The sequence below is a fragment of the Mobula birostris genome, chromosome 9 (genome assembly GCF_030028105.1).
Source record: "Mobula birostris isolate sMobBir1 chromosome 9, sMobBir1.hap1, whole genome shotgun sequence".
Lineage (NCBI taxonomy): Eukaryota > Metazoa > Chordata > Chondrichthyes > Myliobatiformes > Myliobatidae > Mobula > Mobula birostris.
In genome coordinates this window covers 142,992,506-143,014,415 of record NC_092378.1, presented here as the reverse complement: position 1 = coordinate 143,014,415, position 21,910 = coordinate 142,992,506, and the positions used below count along the sequence as shown (strand labels likewise).

Genomic DNA, 21,910 nt, shown 5'->3' with positions numbered 1-21,910 from the left:
AAATGAAACAAGATACAGAAATTGATAAGGAATCATTTAAAACAAGGGGAGTAGGCTTAAGGTGCAAGGGGGTGATTTAAAGCGGGACCTATAGGGTAGCATTTTCTGCACGAAGTGTAGTTGCTGCCAGAGGAGATGGTGGAGACAGGGATAGTAACAACATTTAAGAGGCATTTGGACAGGCAAGTGAACAAGTGAAGGATAAAGGGATATGGAATTAATATAGGCAAGTGGGATTAGTAGATAGGCATGATGGACAACAGGGAAACAGTGGCCTGAAGGGCCCGTTTCTATGCTCTCCAATCCTATGACCATCCCACTAGTTAGAACATCTCAAGATTTACCTTGCTATACCCACTTGGAATCTTAAAAGATCACCCTTTCATTCTAAATACTTTAATCATTCCTAAAGGAAAATAGTCTCAAACTAGGAATTAATCAATATCTTTTGAACTGTTACTGATGTTAGTACAGTGGATTCCAGTTAATTGTGATTCATCGGGACCAGTACATTTGGCCCCAATTAAGCGGCTGTCCCAGTTAGCTGGTTCATGGAAATAGTTTGCGTCAAAAGCTCCATTTTCTTCACAAATATCAATCATATCCACCTCCAGGTAGGGAACAGCTAGGTTGAAGGAAAATGCTATAAAAAAAACACCATTTAACTGAGGAACAAATTATGTATTTATCTGAAAAACAGAACAAATTAGAACACTACAAATACTACTACAATGCTATAAAACAGTGTATTAGTTCCTAGTATTTGTTGACAGAGGAATTAATCCAGTGTACACTGCAGGTAGGGTAATTTTTTTCTGGCTAGTGTCAAATCTTTTCCAGTCATCTTGGCAAGAGTCTGAAATATTTTTAAAAACTCAAAATAACAAACAAAATTATCAAAAATCACTGCATTTGAATTGACATCCGTCAGTCCAACTGGATTACGTAACACAAGCACACACAACTTACGCTATTTAAAAGCTGTTCGCTCTAAGCACATGTGCATGTGGCTGATGCTAGTTAGAAACTGTTTGGCAACATTTCCTGTTCCAATTAAATAGCATAAATGAAGGGTATCCCAGCTATTTTCTCAATTAGTTTTTGTTCTTTAAGAGTTGTCGCAAATAAGCAGCTGGCCCAATTAACTGGAATCCATTGTATGTTTTCTTGTAGAACACCAACACCTGGTACATTTGTAACAGTACTCTAATTTTCTAAACTCCAATACAGATCAATATTCCATATGCTTTACCATGTAATCACTGAATTTCCCTGCTAACTTGTCATGATTCTTGCACCTGAACAACATTGATCTCTCTGTGCTTAACTCATTCGCAAACTCTCCTGACTATTTAGTTCCATTTACCAATTTTTTCCCCACTCACTCAACCCTGCTACATCTTACCACAAACATCCTCAATGCAGCCAGCTCCCCCCGAAACATTAGCAAAATTGGATAGCATACACTCTGCACATCTTCCAAATCATTAATATAGATAGAAATAACTGAGGGTTAAAATTGTTACCAGATCATTTCATGACTTACATCCTTCTAGCCTGAAAAGAAAGTATTTATTCCAATTTTGTCTTCAGTGTACATCATCATTCCCCCAACACTACAAGCTTTTATCTAATACTGAAGCATTTATTGCAGGACCATGCTAAATGTTTTCTGGAAATCCAAATACACTATATCCATAGATTCCACTCTATCTCTATCGTCATTAAATACTCTACATAAAACCTTTTATAAAACCCTATAGACTTGTTTGGTTGCATTACATATTAATTGCAATTGTAAAGAATGTATTCAGAAATAAATGATCCATTAAGGTCAATCAAATACTTGTGACATCATCTCATGCAAACTAAAAGCAAGAATCACTTTGGGGTCACAAGAGTGACACACAACAGGAACAGCTCAGTTGTGCGATACAAAATGACTCCCAAGTTGTCATTATCATGTTTTATTAAAATTCATTCAAGGGATGTGGGTTTCACAGGCTGAGTAAACACTTAATTGCTGATCATTAGTTGCCCTTGAGAAGGTGCTGGTGAACTGCCTTCTTGAACCACTGCAGTCCTTGAGGTGTGGGTATACCCAAAATGCTGCTAAGGAGGACATGAGCTACCTTAATGACTATCGCCCAGTAGCACTCACATCTACAGTGATGAAATGCTTTGAGAGGATGTTCATGACTAGACTGAACTCCTGCCTCAGCAAGGACCTGGACCCACTGCAGTTTGCCTATCGCCACAATAGGTCAATGGCAGATGCAATCTCAATAGCTCTTCGCACAGCCTTAGACCACCTGGACAACACAAACACCTACGTCAGGATGTTGTTCATCAACTATAGCTCAGCATTTAACACCATCATTCCCACCACCCTGATTGATAAGTTACAGAACCTGGGTCTTTGTACCTCCCTCTGCATTTGGATCCTCGACTTCCTAACCAGAAGACCACAATCTGTGTGGATTGGTGATAATATCTCCTCCTCACCGATGATCAACAGTGGTGCACCTCAGGGGCGTGTGCTTAACCCACTGCTCTACTCTCTCCATACCCATGAATGTATGGCTAGGCATCGCTCAAATACCAACTATAAATTTGCTGATGATACAAACATTGTTGGTAGAATCTCAGATGGAGACGAGAGGGTGTACAAAAGCAAGATATGCCAACCAGTGGAGTGGTGTCACAGCAACAATCTGGCACTCAACGTCAGTTAAGATGAAAGAGCTGATTGTGGACTTCAGGAAGGATAAAACGAAGGAACATACAGCAATACTCATAGAGGGATCAGAAGTGAAGAGAGTGAGCAGTTTCAAGTACCTGGGTGCCAAGACCTCTGAGGATCTAACCTGGTCCCAACAAATCGATGCAGCTATAGAGAAGACAAGACAGCAACTATGCTTCATTGGGAGTTTGAAGGGATTTGGTATGTCAACAAATACACTCAAAAACTTCTATAGATGTACCGTGGAGAGCATTCTGACAGGCTGCGTCACTGTCCGGTATGGGAGGTCTACTGCACAGGACTGAAAGAAGCTGCAGAGGGTCGTAAATTTAGTTGGCTCCATCTTGGGTACTAGCCTACAAAGTACCAAGACATCTTCAAGGAGCGGTGTCTCAGAAAGGCAGCGTCATTAAGAACCCCCAGCACCCAGAGCATGCCCCTTTCTCTTTTACCATCAGGTAGGAGGTACAGAAGCCTGATGGCACACACTAAGCAATTCAGGAACAGCTTCTTCCCTCTGTCATCCAATTCCTAAATGGTCATTGAACCCATGAACACTACCTCACTTTAACATCCATTATTTCTGTTTTTGCATGATTTTTAATCAATTCAATATACATATACTGTAATTTATTTTTTTTTCCTTCTATATTATGTATTGCATTGAACTGCTGCCGCTAAGTTAACAAATTTCACAACACATGCCAGTGATAATAAACCTGATTCTGATTCTTCCGAGAAGGGAATTCCAGCAATAGTGAAGGAAAGGTGATAATGATGTATGGTTTGAAGGGCAACTTCCATGCGATGGTGTTCCAGTGCTTTTGCTACCCTTGGGTTTCAAGGTGATGGTGGGTTTGGAAGGTGTTGTCTAAAGAATCTTCACTTCAATTGTATAACACTAAAATTACATGCGATATGATTGAATTTCTTGGCACATTTTTAAACCTAAAACAAAGAATATTTGACATTAGAAAATGAACAAAGTAGTCACCTTACCTGGCAGAGATCAGCATGAACTGAGGTAAGCTGGTTAGTATTCATTTGCATCTTGTCTATGGCCTGTTTCAGAATGCTAATGCCCCGCAATGGCTTTAAAAAAAACATTATTTGTTACCAAGTATCGACTCATCCGATGTCATTACTTAAAGACATAACTTCCCACTAATACCATCAGTTATGCAACCATGTTCCCATTGCTGATACTTCAACCCAATGTGCATGTGGACATTTGCCTTGATGTGTTTGCCTTGGCAAAAATGCTCAAGGACACCAACCCACTGACACATAGAACCAAACTGGATTCATGTTCTAGGTATTTATTGCTTATTTCTTTTTGTATTTGGATTGACACACTATGTTGTCTTTTGCATACTGGTTGAACGCCTAAGTTGATGCAGTCCTTCACTGATTCTGTTATGGTTATTATTCTATAGATTTATTGAGTATGCTTACAAGAAAATGAATCTCAGTGCTGTATATGGTGACATATGCGTACATTGACAATAAATTTACTTTAAACTTTGAAGATAACAAGAGAAAAAGTACCAGTGGAACTACATTCAACAAAGAGAAGAGTGAAAAACTGGCCAAGAATCAACGTTTTTAAATCTACAAAATGTTATTTCATTTACTACATACTGTACAACACAAATTTGAATTTCATGTGACATTTTGTATGAATAACCCACTTTATTCACCATGTAAGCCATTGAGAAACAAAATCAATGTTAGGAGAAAATTTGACAATCTAAAACAATAAGCCCTTTACATCACAATTGAATGCCTGGGGAATTGGGGTTCAGCCAAATGAGCTGTATTTATTCATTCTGTACTCCAAAATTATTTGTTTTTATACAATACAAATAAATGCATATTTCATTTCACTTAGGCTCTTGGCATCCAAGTGGAAGAATCCAAAAATGGAATCATGATGCAATTTTCTATGGAAAATCTCCATGAGAAAGATGCATTGCAAATGGTTCATTTACATGATATTCCTTTGGGGGAGGGAAGGCACATTAATGTGCATGGAGATTGTACATTCTGATTTATGGACATGGCAGAAGTCATTCCCCATGGCTCAAATCACTGAAATTCATCAAGCAGAAAAATTATCTGCGTCCATTAAAAAAAAACTTCTACTCAGTTCTGGGACTGAGATAAAATAAATACATATTTTTTTCAAAGACATTTTGAAAAAAAACTTAACATAATTTATCCACTACAGTCAAACCCATCAAATCTTGGGAAATAAACTAAAGCTTTATATAATAGAATCATAGAGCAGAGAAGCCAGTCTGCACAGGTTCTTAGTTGATCATTTCTGTGCCTCTGCAGATGCTGCTTGACCTGCTGAGATTTTTCCAACAGTTTATCTTTTGCTCCAAATTCTAAAAGAGGGATCCAGTGTAATTATTTCCATTTTCCACTCTTTCTTCAGAGCACATTTTTTTAAAATAGTTTGGCCCAAAATACCTGAATTGGCTGGAAATTACTTTTAAACTTTTGCTGCCAATTCTCAGTTCCCCCCCATTGCCATCAAGTTCCATTGTGAAACTTAGTTAGTGTACACCATTCCTCTACCAATGCTCTTTTCAACCAACTTCAAAAATACAACAAACGTTTGCAAATCTCCAACCATATAGAGAGATAAAAGTCAAACACGAAGCAGACCAAGTATCTAAGAAAAATATTTCAATCATTTCTACATAACTTGATTTGAGGCCAGAGACAAATTTTAAACATTAAATATTAGAAAAATACCTGTTTTCTTTCTACTAAAGCATTTGTCAACTGATGACAAAGACCTGCAACTAGAAAAGAAAAAAATAAAATGCATGAGCTGTGTTAAAAGTTGCATCCATTTACTTAGCAAACATTCACTGTAGATGTGAATATAGAGATACTTACAGGTGTCTGTTGCATATCTGATATGTTCACCATTACAAGTGCTAATGAAAAGCTGAACTTGGGAGAATAATGTTTCAAAATCTGGGATACTGGGCATAGAAAATTTCACATACCTGCAGAACAAAAAAAATTTTAAATTGTAATAAGAAACATCATTTGATTTTTATTGGAGGCATATCAAATCAACCAAATTTTACTTAGAACTATGAAATACGAGCATTTACAAAAGGGGCATCCTTTTAGAACGGAGACGAGGAGGAATTTTTTTAGCTGGAGAGTGGTGGATCTGTGGAATTCTTTGTCACAGGCAGCTGTGGTGGTCAAGTCTTTATGTATATTTAAGGCAGAGGTTTGGTCAGGGCATGAAGGGATACAGGGAGAAGTTGAGGCTGAGAGAAAAATTGGTTATCAGTCATGATGAAATGGCTAAGCACAATTGATGAGCCAAATGGCCTAATTCTGCTCCTATATCTTATGGTCTTATTTCCTTTAACTTGCCCATTCTTTCTCACCTGCACATGAAACCCCCACCCAACACCATATCATGATTCTCCAACCCGAGGTTAGAATTAAACTGGGTTGCTGGAGTTATGCAGCATCAGAATTATCCTCTGTGCCACTATCTCCTCTTCTGCTAATTCCCTACTACACAGCTAAGAAGCCAATATGAAGATATTACTTACTTGAATGGGCAAGCAGAATGACTGTGCCTAGGAACCTTAATGTAGCGAAATGCCCCCAAGACTTAACAATTCACTTTGGTGCCAGAACAAGGATCGAAGTTTAATTACATAAAAACAATTATGCTCAATTTATACAAAAACAGTCATTTGAAACTTACAATACTGCCAAGACTCCCAGAGAATGTTCCTGTACATCCAATGCACCTAGCACTGTATCCAAGTGAGAGAGATTTTTAGCCAGCAGCTCTCCACTCTTGTTAATGAGGTCACAGAGCTGAGTCATCTGTCCTAAATGGAAACAAATTTAATTCACACATTACATCTAATAGGTCAAATCTTACATGCATCCTCATAGCATCACAACTTCCAAGCATACACACTTCAAAAGACAAAGATAAGCTGGTATTCTGCCTAACTGTTTACCCTCCCTGGTACTTAAATTGTCTGCAGTCAAACAATCTCTAAGTTATACTAAAGCTATGATAACTATGAATACTGCTGTATGAAAAGAAATGATTTCAACACAAAGCAATTTATTGCCTAATTAAGCCACCACAATGCCCCTCAATGTCTTAAATGTTATTTAAAAGCCCGTAGAAGCTATCCATTTCAATTCATTTTTTTTTAATCTATGCACTATATTATTCCTTAATGACATTTTTCAAACAGCACTGGCTAATTATTTTATACATTTTCTAATGAGTATAAAATGCATTTAATATGAAAGTCACAGTAAGCTTTTGCACTGTAACACTAAGCTGTCTACAGCTTAATTTATAACAGCCTGTTACACTGTTGTGCCTTGGAGAACTTCTAAAGATTAGCACATTATTTTCTCTCCTATTGATATCGGCAATTCAAAAAGGCTATGCTTTCTCCAATTTGATCTACACTTAAACAGAATGGAATTGTAGGAATATTTAACAGTAAAATTGAGTTCATTGCAATTTTCTAAAGGAAAAAAATAAAATTGTGACTAAAATTCACAATTTATGGAAGATTCCAATGACACACAGTCTGTTGACCATAAACTGGGCAAAACAGTTACGTTCAAAGATCAAAGTAAAATTTATTATCAGAGTACATACATGTCACTACATACAACCTTGAGATTCTTTTTCCATGGACATACTTAGCAAATCTAAAGATTAGCAAATTTTAGCAAATCTATAGAATAGCAACTTAAACTGCAAACATTAAAAACTGTAAACAAACTACGCAAATGCAGATATAAATAAACAGTAGTAAATAACAAGCACGAAATAACAATATAAAAGAGTCCTTAAATGAGCATAGCTATTCCCTTTTGTTCAAGAGCCTGATGCCTGAGGGGTAATAACTGTTCTTGAACTTGGTGGTACAAGTCCTGAGGCTCCTGTGCCTTCTACCTGATGGCAGCAGTGAGAAAAGAGCATGGTCTGGGTGGTGGGGATGGTTGAAAATGGATGCTGCTTTTCTATGGCAATGTTTCATGTAGATGTGCTAAAGTCAAGTCAAGTCGCTTTTATTGTCATTTCAACCATAACTGCTGGTACAGTACACAGTAAAAACGAAACAACGATCCTCCAGGACCATGGTGCTACATGAAACAACACAAAACTACGCTAGAGTACGTGAAACAACATAAAACTACATTAGACTTCAGGCCTACACGGGACTACATGAAGTGCACACAACAGTACAATGATTAATAAACAAGACAATAGGCACAGTAAAGGACAAATTACAATATAATAATAAATGATGTAAATGTAAACATGAGGAAATCTGCAGATGCTGGAAATTCAAGCAACACACATCGAAGTTGCTGGTGAACGCAGTAGGCCAGGCAGCATCTCTAGGAAGAGGTACAGTCGACGTTTCGGGCCGAGACCCTTCGTCAGGACTAACTGAAAGAAGAGCTAGTAAGAGATTTGAAAGTGGGAGGGGGAGGGGGAGATCCGAAATGATAGAAGACAGGAGGGGGAGGGATGGAGCCAAGAGCTGGACAGGTGATTGGCAAAAGGGGTATGAGAGGATCATGGGACAGGAGGCCCAGGGAGAAGGAAAAGGGGGAGGGGGGGGAAACCCAGAGGATGGGCAAGGGGTATAGTCAGAGGGAGAAAAAGGAGAGAGAGAGAGAAAGAATGTGTGTATAAAAATAAGTAACAGATGGGGTACAACGGGGAGGTGGGGCATAAGCGGAAGTTTGAGAAGTCAACGTTCATGCCATCAGGTTGGAGGTTACCCAGACGGAATATAAGGTGCTGTTCCTCCAACCTGAGGGTGGCTTCATCTTTACAGTAGAGGAGGCCGTGGATAGACATATCAGAATGGGAATGGGATGTGGAATTAAAATGTGTGGCCACTGGGAGATTTTGCTTTCTCTGGTGGACAGAGCGTAGATGTTCAGCAAAGCGGTCTCCCAGTCTGCGTCAGGTCTCGCCAATATATAGAAGGCCACATCAGGAGCACCGGACACAGTATATCACCCCAGCCGACTCACAGGTGAAGTGTTGCCTCGCTCGGAAGGACTGTCTGGGGCCCTGAATGGTGGTAAGGGAGGAAGTGTAAGGGCACGTGTAGCACTTGTTCCGCTTACAAGGATAAGTGCCAGGAGGGAGATCAGTGGGGAGGGATGGGGGGGACGAATGGACAAGGGAGTCGCGTAGGGAGCAATCCCTGTGGAAAGCGGGGGGGGGAGGGAAAGATGTGCTTAGTGGTGGATCCCGTTGGAGGTGGTGGAAGTTACAGAGAATAATATGTTGGACCCGGAGGCTGGTGGGGTGTGAGGACCAGGGGAACTCTATTCCTAGTGGGGTGGCGGGAGGATGGAGTGAGAGCAGATGTGCGTGAAATGGGGGAGGTGCGTTGCAGAGCAGAGTTCTGTAAATGTAAATAATGTTTTAGCAGAAGTTAAGAAAGAAATGAGCAAAAATTGCAAAGGGAGTGGAGTTCTAGAGAGAGAGAGAGAGAGAGAGAGAGAGAGAGAGCGCGAGCGCTCGTTCGCGTGTGTGTGTGTGTGTGTATGTAGGTAGGTGTCAGACTAGACTCTGGGAATTGAGGAGTCTAATGGCTTGGGGGAAGAACCTGTTACACAGACTGGTCGTGAGGGCCTGACTGCTTCGGTACCTTTTGCCAGATGGCAGGAGGGAGAAGAGTTTGTATGAGGGGTGCATCCGGTCTTTCACAATGCTGTTAGCTTTGCGGATGCAGCATGTGGTGTAAATGTCCGTAATGGCAGGAAGAGAGATCCCGATGATCCCTTCAGCTGACCTCACTATCCACTGCAGGGTCTTGCAATCCGAGACAGTGCAATTTCCAAACCAGGCCACAATGCAACCCCTCAGGATACTCTCGATACATCCTCTGTAGAATGTAGTGAGGATGGGGGATGGAAGATGGACTTTTTTCAGCCTTCGCAGAAAGTAGAGACGCTGCTGGGCTTTCTTGGCTATGGAGCTGGTGTTGAGGGACCAGGTGAGATTCTCTGCCAGGTGAACACCAAGAAATTTGGTGCTCTTAACGATCTCTATGGAGGAGCCATTGATGTTCAGCGGAGAGTAGTCGCTCTGTGCTCTCCTGAAGTCAACAAACATCTCTTTTGTTTTGTTCACATTCAGATACAGGTTGTTGGCTCTGCACCAGTCCGTTAGCCACTGCACCTCTTCTTTATATGCTGACTCGTCGCTCAATGGTTGAGAGGGTTTTACCTGTGATGTACTGGGCCATGTACATTATCTTTTGTAGGAATTTCTACTCAAAGGCATTGGTGTTCTCATACCAGGCTATAAGGCAACCAGACAGCACACTTTCCACCACAAATCTACAGAAATTTGCTAAGGTTTTTGACGACATGTTGAACCTCCAGAGATTCCTGAGGAAGTAGAGGTGCTGTCGTGCTTTCTTCGCAATAATATGATGAGTCCAGGTCAGATCTTCTGAGATAGTGACATCCAGGAATTTAAAGTTACTGACCCTCTCTACCTCTGATCCTCCGATGATTACTGGCTCATGAATCTCTGGTTTCCCTCTCCTGAAGTCTACAATCAGTTCCTTGATTTTACTGACATTGAATGAGAGGTTGTTATTATACCACTCAGCCAAGTTTTCAATCTCTTTCCTGTATGATGATTCATCACCAGCTTTGATACAGCCCACAACAGTGATGTAATCAGCAAACTTGTATATGGTGTTACAGCTGTAATTAGCCACACAGTCATAGGTGTAAAGCAAGTAGACCAGGGGGCTAACTACACATCCCAGCGGTACTACTGTGCTGATGAAGATTGTGGAGACTTTTTTTGCCAATCCGAACTGGCTGGGGTCTGCAAGTGAGGAAGTCCAGGATCCAATTGTACAAGGAGGTATTGAGGCCCAGGTCTTAGAGTCTACTGATTGGTTTTAAGGGAATTATGGTGGTAAATGCCAAGCTATATATGATAAAGAGCATCCTGATAGATAGTATCTTTGCTGTCCAGATGTCCCAGGATTGCGTGAAAAGCCAGCGGGATAGCACCTGTTGCTTTGGTAAGCAAATAGGAGCTGATCCAAGTTAACACTCAAATGACAGAAGATCAGTTAAAAGAATTTAGAAAATTAAACAAAGTGAAAGAGAAACTGAATGGCAAGTCTCAGACACTAAGCAACACCCATAAACTAGTATGGAAATAAGAGCAACTTTAAAGACAGGACAAAAACCAGTGCTGTACCTGGTGACTGAGAAATACAAAGAACAATAACAGATTATAAAGCAGACAGTAAACACCACAAAATAGTTTGAAAGGAAACTTGTAACAGATATATTAAAAAAATAATGTTTGCAACTCTTTGTAAAAGAGGATAATTCTGGAGAAAAGTAAGGCTGTGAAATTTTAAATGAAAACAAGGAAATGACAGACATGTTGCATTTATATTTACTTGTTACGTAACCGGCAACAATGAACATCAATCGAGACAGGTTATATAAAAACAACCAAACATTTATTAAACACGGATAAACGATAAGGAAAAAACAAACAAAAACTTTAACTGGAAGTTAACTGATATGCAAGCAACACACATAAAAGTTGCTGGTGAACGCAGCAGGCCAGGCAGCATCTCTAGGAAGAGGTGCAGTCGACGTTTCAGGCCGAGACCCTTCGCCAGGACTAACTGAAGGAAGAGTGAGTAAGGGATTTGAAAGTTGGAGGGGGAGGGGGAGATCCAAAATGATAGGAGAAGACAGGAGGGGGAGGGATGGAGCCAAGAGCTGGACAGGTGATAGGCAAAAGGGATACGAGAGGATTATGGGGCAGGAGGTCCAGGAAGAAAGACAAAGAGGCGGGGGGGGGGACCCAGAGGATGGGCAAGGGGTATATTCAGAGGGACAGAGGGAGAAAAAGGAGAGTGAGAGAAAGAATGTGTGTATAAAAATAAGTAACAGATGGGGTACGAGGGGGAGGTGGGGCATTAGCGGAAGTTAGAGAAGTCGATGTTCATGGCATCAGGTTGGAGGCTACCCAGACGGAATATAAGGTGTTGTTCCTCCAACCTGAGGGTGGCTTCATCTTTACAGTAGAGGAGGCCGTGGATAGACATGTCAGAATGGGAATGGGATGTGGAATTAAAATGTGTGGCCACTGGGAGATCCTGCTTTCTCTGGCGGACAGAGTGTAGGTGTACAGCAAAGCGGTCTCCCAGTCTGCGTCGGGTCTCGCCAATATATAAAAGGCCACATCGGGAGCACCGGACGCAGTATATCACCCTAGCCGACTCACAGGTGAAGTGTTGCCTCACCTGGAAGGACTGTTTGGGGCCCTGAACTTCCACTAATGCCCCACCTCCCCCTCGTACCCCATCTGTTACTTATTTTTATACACACATTCTTTCTCTCACTCTCCTTTTTTTCCCTCTGTCCCTCTGAATATACCCCTTGCCCATCCTCTGGGTCCACCCCCCGCCTCCTTGTCTTTCTTCCCGGACCTCCTGTCCCATGATCCTCTCATATCCCTTTTGCCTATCACCTGTCCAGCTCTTGGCTCCATCCCTCCCCGTCCTGTCTTCTCCTATCATTTTGGATCTCCCCCTCCCCCTCCAACTTTCAAATCCCTTACTCACTCTTCCTTCAGTTAGTCCTGACGAAGGGTCTCGGCCTGAAACTTCGACTGTACCTCTTCCTAGAGATGCTGCCTGGCCTGCTGCGTTCACCAGCAACTTTTATGTGTGTTGCTCGAATTTCCAGCATCTGCAGAATTTCTGTTGTTTGCGTTAACCGATATGCAGCTGTTCAACAAATCGTCACTCGGCACTGGTTTCTTAAAGCGTTAAATGCGAAAACAGTTCTTAAAGCAATAAAGCCAGATACAGTTCTTAAAATGGTAAATTCGAAAGTCCAACAGATTTATACGTTCAATTGGGAGAGACTTCTCCGGAGAAGGATTTCTTCACAGACGCGACTTTCCTGCTGGTTCTGTCCACAGAATTCACGTGGCGGTAAATAAACAGTTTAAACCAACTGACCTTAAATTCTTTTAGAGAGAGGGCAAACCTTTGCATGAACTCTTTGCTCTTTTTGGCAAGAGTTATCTTCAATGCAGGTCACTACTCCTCCAACAAAGACTCAATAAGGTCGATCCTTTATTAAACTGCCAAACGATGCCGACTCCTCTCGATCCTTCAGTCCTGTACTTTGATAAATTCTTCACTCTCCCTTCTACTGTTGGAATTGAGTAAATCAGCACATCTAGCTAACAATTTCCGGTCCAATAATATGATATCTTGCAACAGAACGCAACACTCCTTTTTAAAAATGAAACTGCGTCACAAAAACAAACACGCAATAGAAACGGAGACACCGCACATTCTACCTGGAAATCTACAAACTAAAAACTAACTGCGTCACCTGGGATCTTTCCTTATATACCTACGGTGCATATGTCATCACGTGACCTCACATCGGCGGGAAAATCACATCAGGTGACCTCCAAAAGACCACTACATCATTCTCACAAAAAATAAACAGATCTCCTTAAGCATGTAACATACTTCAAAAGCCAATAGAGCAGCAGGAAACAGAAAGCAGAAGTAATGGATAACTATTCAAGTTGGAAGGCTTGAAACTAACCCTTTCCTGCAGAAACTACAGATGCAGCTATTTCTTGTATTAATAAACCTGAATAAGTAGGTCTTTTATCGCATTGTCTATGTTTGCCAATGACCCAACAATGGCCCTGTAAAGGAATTAATTAATTACAAAGAAAGTTAGGAAGTTTATCTTGACAAAGGACTCATTTCTTCTAGTCAACTATTATTTTAAAATGTGACATTGAAAGAAATGAATGAAAAAGGAACAGAGGTGGACAAATGGAATGACAGACAAAACAATGAATTGCAGAATGGGCTTGAGGGGTTAACTCTTGTTCCTTTTTTCCAGAATTTATTTTCAGTACTATTTGTCCAACACCTCTCTGACGGTGGTGTCTGAAAAGAGGATGCTGTCCAAGTTGCATGCCATCTTGGACAATATCTCCCATCCACTACATAATGTACTGGTTGGGCACAGGAGTACATTCAGCCAGAGACTCGTTCCACCGAGATGCAACACAGAGCGTCATAGGAATTCATTCCTGCCTGTGGCCATCAAACTTTACAACTCCTCCCTTGGAGGGTCAGACACCTTGAGCCAATAGGCTGGTCCTAGACTTATTTCCTGGTATAATTTACATATTACTATTTAATTATTTATGGTTTATTACTATTTAATTATTTATTGTGCAACTGTAACGAAAACCAATTTCCCCAGGGATCAATAAAGTATGACTATGACTAACTAGTTATTAGTTGCTATATTGTATTTTACTTTCATAGTAAGTTAAGGAAGATCAGCCTGTCACTGAATATTCTATCAAACTTCCACAGATGGACTACTGAAAGGCTCCTGACTGGTTGCATCATGGTACAGTGTGGCAATTCGAATGTGCAGCAACATAACATAGATAGATACATAGATAGACATACTTTTTTGATCCCGAGGGAAATCTGGGTTTCATTACAGCTGCACCAACCAAGAATAGAGCATAAATATAGCAACACAAAAACCACAAACAATCAAACAACGATATGCAAACTATTGCAGATGGAAATAAGTCCAGGACCAGCCTATTGGCTCAGGGTGTCTGACCCTCCACAGGAGGAGCTGCAAAGTTCGATGGCCACAGGCAGGAACAACCTCCCATGACACCCAGTGTTCTATCTCGGTGGAATATGGCCTGAGTCCAACAGCAAAAAGTTCAATATCTGGTCTACAAACACGTTCCTCGATCGTAATATGACCAGGATTGCACCATCCGTTGTTAACCAGAACAGCAAGCCTCCAACTCCTTTACGCTTACCGCCCTCAGTGCACTTCCGGTCAGCCCGAACGGTCTGGAAGCCCTCCATGGAAAAGTTTTGGTCGGGTATGTCCTCGTGCAGCCACGTTTCAGTAAAATACATAACACTGCTCTCCCGAAATGTTCTCTGACTCCTGGCTAGCGCCGTCAACTCGTCCATTTTTTTACCCAGCGATCTCACATTGCCCATAATGAGAGAGCATAGCTTATAACTCTTCTCCATAAGTCTCTGTTGTCTCGACCCGGTGTTCATTCCTCGCCTTTTTGATCCCCCTCTGCATCCTCTGTGTGTTTTCCTCCAGATTTCAGCCAGGGTGTCCGCCGCTCTGTTCGCTAAATCGGCCGGCATAAGCGCAATCAGCTGGTCCCTGGAATAAACAATGCGACCATACTGCTGCCCTGCTAATGAGACGTGTCCAAATGTAACTATTTCCAGCGCTCAAAACCCAAATAAAACTCTCTCCACCAGCATGTTAGAGAGGGTGCAGCTTCAACGTGTTACCATGAAAAAAATACAACAAATAACGTAAGTTAAAAAAGTAAGAAGAAAAAAGTAAGAAAACTAGTCGGAACGGCTGTAACAGGCTGCATGCATGACCGGCGCATGCGCAAGCTTTAGAGAGAACAAGACAGTCAATACATCATGGGCATATCTTTCCACTGTCGGTAGCATCTACAGGAGGTGCTGCCTGAAGAAAACAACATCCATCATTAAAGATACCCACTATTCAAGCCATATTGTCCTCTCACTGCTACCATCAGGTACAGAAGCCTGAAGTCCCACACCACAAAGTTTAAAAACATCTACTTTCCTTCAAACATTCGGTCCTTGAACCAACTGGCAAAACCATAATCATGACAATTAAGCAACAATTTGACAATTGGCATTTTGATCTCTTTACGCTAACAAAAAAGATATTTTTTATTGTCATTTTTCTTCTAATTGTATTCATTCTTATAAAAACTATGTATAATTTCCTTTATGTTTCTCTTGTGAATGCTGCTTTTAAGATGCTATGTGCTTGTGATACTGTCGCAGGTAAGTTTCTCATTTCACCTGTGCTTACATGTACTAGTAATTGACAATAAACTCGACTTCGACACTTTTTCCCCCACTCACTTCAGATGATCAAAGCAAAATATCTGCCTCCCCAAAAAAGAATTATATTCATCTTAAATCTACTTTACTCATTCTTGATTTTTTTACATATACCAATAAAAGCCTAACAATTGTTCTGTATGCCATTACATTTTTTTCCATATCGTTTCAGCCTGGTGTAATTCTGATTTTCATTATGAATGTTTTTGAAGTCTTTTAATTATCATTTCTATGCTTCTTCAAACTTTTATGCTTCAGTTTCTGTGCAATAACATCCAATCTGTACTGCATTTGGCTCTTATTTGAATTTTCCATTGGCATTTGCATTATTTTCCAAATCAACTTTCAGACAAATTTATTTTAGCCAGTACCTCTTGATTTTAAGTCTTCAAAATACCAATTAATCAGCTGCCCATATCTTTTGTTCATTGTGCTTTTAAAATTGTCATCCACACTTCTTGCATTTCCAAACAGGCCCATTTCATTTCTGAGAATTAAATGGCAGTAAAGAAAATGATTTTTGTGTAATCTATACAAACACAGAAAGCAGCACCAATACATTCATTGATGCAACAGAAAGGAATTAAGGGAGGAAGCAATAGGATTGAAACAATGTTTCATATATCCCAGCTTGACACCAATGCAACTTACCATACCCTCATCTCTGACCCAGAGAAAGGGAGGGGAATTGTTCAGTGTGAGGGTAAGTTCAGCAAGGCAAAAGATTGGGCCAAAGTTGGCCAGCAACTGATTGGGCCACTGTTCAAGGGAGAAGCAGTGGGCACTCCAACCCTCCTGATGATGGGATGGAGTTGCAGAAGGATAGTATGCCCATAATAAAAATGAGCCAGCTGGTACAAAAACTGGAGGAGGATGCATAAAGTGCCATGGATGCAAGTAGGGAAAAATGAGACAGGCAAGAAAGAATGAAGTTAAGTTAGTATATTCAGTACAGCAAAAGCAGGCTGAAACAATGGGTCTGCCCAGGCAGTCCCTGTGGACCTTGCGGAGAAGATAGAAATTGTCTATGCATGGTTGAGGCACTGTAAAGTTGGAAGATGTTCGAAGTACACATATGTCACCTTGAGATTTATTTTCTTGCAGGCATACTCAATAAATCTATAGGATAATAACCATAACAGAGTCAATGAAAGATCACATTAAATTGGCCATTCAATCAGTATGTTCAAATACAAGAAATGATAATAATAAATAAATAATCAATAAGTTTTGAGAACATGAGACACAGAGTCCTTGAAAGTGAGTCCATAGGTTGTGGAATCTTTCAATGATGAGGCAAGTGAAGTGAGTAAAATTATCCCCTTTGGTTCAAGGGCCTGATGGTTGAGGGATAATAACTGTTTCTGAACCTTGTGGTGTGAGTCCTGAGGCTCTTGTACCTTTTTCTTGATGGCAGCAGTGAGAAATGAGCATGACCTGGGTGCTTGGGGCTTCTGATGACAGATGCTGCTCAATGGTGGGGAAAATTTTACCCATGATGGACTGGACCATATCAACTACTTTTTATAGGATTTTCCATTCAAGGGTATTAGTGTTTCCATACTAGACCATGATGCAGTCAGCCAATATATTCTCCACTACAAATCTATAGCAAGGTTTAGATGTCATGCGAATCACTGCAAACTCCTAAAGTAGGGGCACTGCTGTGCAGGGCCCCATGACGGGTTCTCAGAAACAGTAACACTGAGGAATTTCAAGTCACTGACCCTCTCCATCTCTGATCCCCCAACGTGGACCTCTGGTTTCCTTCTCCTGAAGTCAATAATCAGCTCTTTGGTCTTGTTGACATTTGAGTAAGAGGTTGCTGTTATGACACCGCTCAGCCAGATTTTCAATCTCCTTCCTATATGCTGTTTTCAGCAAACTTGACTGTGGCACTGGGGCTGTGCTTAGCCACACAGTCATAAGTGTAAAGCAAGTATAGCAGGGGGCTAAGCACACAGCCCTCAGGTGCACCTATGCTGATGGAGATTATGGAGGAGATGTCATTGCCAAACCAAACTGACTGGGATCTACAACTGAGGAAATACAGGATCCAATTGCTCAAAGAGGTATTGTGGCCAAGGTCTTGTTAGTTTTGAGAGGATCATAGTATTGGATGACGAGCTGCAGTTGATAAAGAGCAACCTGATGTATACATCTTTGCCGTCCAGGCATTCCAGGGTTGAGTGAAAAGCCAATGAGATGGCATCTGCTGTGGACCTGTTCCTCCTGTAGGCAAATTGAAGCAGGTCCAAGTCGCTTCTCAGGCAGGAATTGATATGTTTCAGCACCAGCCTCTCAAAACACTTGCACAACTGTCTGGGAGTCTCTGATCCAGAGGAATGTAAGATGATATGTCTAAAACCTGACATTTGGCCTTAGCAGGATAGAGATGTGTTCACCAGACCATAATAGCATCACCCTTCTTGACAACTTTGATGAGTGAGTGAGAGTGTGTGTGTGTGTGTATATACGTACGTATGTGTGTGTGTGCCCGTGTCCCATGCGAATGTCACAGTGTCATGGCACCAGGCTTTCCCTCAATGTCAACAAAACAGCTGGTCATTGCATAAACGCTTAAGAATCTAGCTGCTTTAATACATATTACAGTATGTCCATGTCTAATCACTTTAGTAAACATTGGCTAAGATATTGGGAATAAACGCCCTGCTCTTCAAAATATATATCCATAACCATCTTGATTGGAGAATTCCAAAGATTTTCTCACATCTCAATCCTAAATACCAACTCTCTTTTCCTGAAACTCAAGCACTTGCTTCACAATACCCAGCCTGAGGAAATTACTTAGGAGCATCCACTCTATCATTCCTAGAATACTACAGCACAGCATAGGCCCTTCAGCACGCATGTTACACCAACCTTTTTAAGCTTCACTATCATCCTAACCCTTTCCTCCTATATAGCCCTCCATTTTTCTATCATCCATGTGCCTATCTAAGAGTTTCTTAAGTAACCCTACTATATCTGCCACTACCACCACTCTTGGCAGTGCATTCCACACACCTACCACTCTCTATGTAAAAAAAATCTGACACTGCCCTACACTTTCCTCCTTATGCAACCTTGTACTAGCCATTTCGGACCTGGGAAAAAGTCTGTCTATCCACTCAATCTATGCCTCTCATCATAAGATCACAAGATAATGGAGCAGAATTAAGCCATTTGGCCTGAGTCAAATCTGTCAGTTCATCATGGCTGATCCATTTCCCTGTCAACCCCATTCTCCAGCCTTCTTCACACAACCTTTCACACTCTGACTAATCAAGAACCCATCAATTTCTCCCAATGAATTGGCCCTGAGGCAACAAATTCCACAGATTCACCATCCTCTGGCTAAAGGAATGCCTCCTCATCTCCATTCTAAATGAATGTCCCTCTATTCTGAGGCAGTGCCCTCTGGTCTTAGACTCCCCCACTACAGAAAACATCCTTTCCACATCCACTCTATCTAGGCCTTTCAACATTCAATAGGTTTCAATGAAATCCTCTTTCATTATAGAGTCATTTTGTACACCAGTATTATTCCCCCTTGCCTTGGCGAAGATTTATCACCACCATCTAAAATTGTTATATTCTGTACCATTTTCATTAGAAAAGTGGCTACATTTCAAAAAATATGTTATGCATTTAAAACGTTCTGAAATGGACATGAGAGGTTTAAAACAAATACAAGATTTATCACGCAAACAACAGGAATTCTGCAGATGCTGGAAATTCAAGCAACGCACATCAAAGTTGCTGGTGAACGCAGCAGGCCAGGCAGCATCTCTAGGAAGAGGTACAGTCGACGTTTCAGGCCGAGACCCTTCAGATGCTGCCTGGCCTGCTGCATTCACCAGTAACTTTCATGTGTGTTACCACCTCTTTATTGAATTCTTATTCTTTTCTGATTACACAACACTGTTCATATTGTTGGCTATCCTAATTGAAACAAAGACCAAAGAGAATGCAGATGCCGGAACCTGGAACAACACACAGCGTGCGGGAGCGATGGAGGTACTTAGCTGCTCAGGCAGCATCTATGGAGGGAGAGTCAACGATATCCTGATGATGGGTCTTGACCTGTAACTTCAACTGTCCATTTCCCTCCACAGATGTTGTCTGAACAGCTAAGTAACTCCATCGCTTCGTGTGCTACCCTTAATTGAAACTGAATGAGTGTACAACCCGGTGACACATGCGTTTGTGTAAACTGATCACTGTGAGTTGGTGTCATCCTGGGGAAGCAACCTATTGCAGCAAGAGACTGGCACTGCAATATTCACTTACATGAGGAATTATACTGATATGCTTTCCAAAAATGAGGTATCCACTGCCTCCTCGTACAACTGGTACATAGCTAGGCCCAACATCAGTAAATTAAGATCATGAACCGGAAGTGGGGCTAAGAGGACTGACAACCGCCAGAACCAATGGGCAGAGTTCCGCCCACAGATGCAGAAGTCAATCTTCCATGAGCAGCCAATCGGCCAAGGACAGAGGCGGGGTTTTCCTCTGCTGGGCTCTGAGGTAAACAGGCCGCGAAGACAACCACCGCCACCACCCCCTCTCCCCCTTGAAGGAGGCGGGTGGCGGGGGACCAGAGGGCTGCTGTCCACTCTTTCGCCGCCTTTATCATTACTCAGAACCCCATTAGTGAGATGAAGCAAAAGTTCAGCAAGTGGCGCGGCGTTGCCGGCACACTGACGGCTACTGGCCGCCTCTCGGGACAGTGATGGTGGGCAAGGTAACCGCATCGCCGCGCACACGAGGGACTCGGGCGCCGCAGACTCGCCGTCTCTTACCCTGCGAGGAGAGCTGCCTCACGCTGTTGACAAACTGCTCCAAGGCGGACGCCATTTCGCCAAGCCGCCTCCCTGTCGCCTCATTCAAACGCGGCTCTCCGGATGGTTCTCGCGAGATCTCGCTGCCTGCTCGCGGGCGACGCCAAGCGGCGGGAGGTAAAGGCAGAAGCAGAGGGAGCCCAGGCTGGACCAACCTTCCATTCAGATCAGGGTCATTATCACCAACATGTCGTTAACTGTGTTATTCCGCAGCTACTACAAATTACAAAACAAATAATGCAAAGAGGAGATTTGGTATGGTATGGTATGTAGCAAACTTAAACTACAGCACAGCAACGCCCTTCAGCCCATCTAGTCCATGCCGAACCATTTAAGCTGCCTCATCCCATCCATCTGCACCCGAGCATAACCTTCCATCCTCCTACCATCCATGTAGCTATACAAACTTCTCTTAAATGTTGAAATCACATCCACCACTTGTGCTGCCAGCTTGTTCCACACTCTGAGTGCTGTTTCCCCTCATGTTCCCTTTAAATATTTCACCTTTCACCCTTAACCTTTAGTTGTAGTCTTCAACTAAAGGCAAAAGCCTGCTTGCATTTACCCTATCTATCACCATCAAAATTTTGTATTCCTCTATCAAATCTCCCCTCTATCTCTTATGTTCTAGAGAATGAAGTTCTAACCTACTCGATCTTCCCTTCTAACTCAGGTTCTCCTGCCCTGACAACATCCTTGTAAATTTTCTCTGTACTCCTCACGAGCGAAAACATAGAATGTAAAACACAAAATCAAAAGACATATTTCAGTTCAGCCCGGTGTCCTCTATCTGCAGGCCACCCTGATTTAAAACTCGCCCAAGAATTAGCAAAAAAAAAACAAAAGGAGCAATCAGAAACTGGAACACATCATAAACGTGAATTAGAGTCCAATCTACAAACCACGTTGATTAAACCTTGCTCCGGCACCATCCTCCAACAGCATCAAGGGAGAGAGAGGTCACTCAAACGCAAGGACGTTCCCTCAGGAGCAGTGAGTGAGACGGAGAGAATATGTCCTCATTAGCTGGAAGGGTAGAGCACTCAAATCACCACCATGCACATGCCTTCATAGTACCTATACGCATCTCTATACAAATTCTGAAAGACCAGTATTTTTCTAATGATGGTTTTCAGAATCAGGTTTATTATCCCGGCATGTGACATGAAATTTGTTAACTTAGCAGCAGCAGTTCAATGCCATAAAAAAGTGAGGTAGTGTCCAAAGCTTCAAAGTCCATTCAGGAATTGGATGGCAAAGAGGAAGAAGCTGTT

At 41.8% G+C, this 21,910-nt stretch overlaps 1 protein-coding gene across 1 annotated transcript in view; it reads right to left on the bottom strand.

The window, feature by feature from the left end:
• cops3 (COP9 signalosome subunit 3) overlaps nucleotides 1-20,820 on the bottom strand; it is a 42,128-nt gene extending 21,308 nt beyond the window's left edge. The window contains exons 1-5 of the mRNA XM_072269031.1: nucleotides 20,598-20,820; nucleotides 6,498-6,627; nucleotides 5,657-5,769; nucleotides 5,510-5,559; nucleotides 3,743-3,835 (exon numbers count right to left, since the gene is read on the bottom strand). Coding sequence (XP_072125132.1) covers nucleotides 3,743-3,835; nucleotides 5,510-5,559; nucleotides 5,657-5,769; nucleotides 6,498-6,627; nucleotides 20,598-20,652 — 441 coding nt within the window. The 5' untranslated portion in view covers nucleotides 20,653-20,820. The remainder of the gene's footprint in view (nucleotides 1-3,742; nucleotides 3,836-5,509; nucleotides 5,560-5,656; nucleotides 5,770-6,497; nucleotides 6,628-20,597) is intronic.
• Between the last annotated feature and the right edge of the window lie 1,090 nt (nucleotides 20,821-21,910).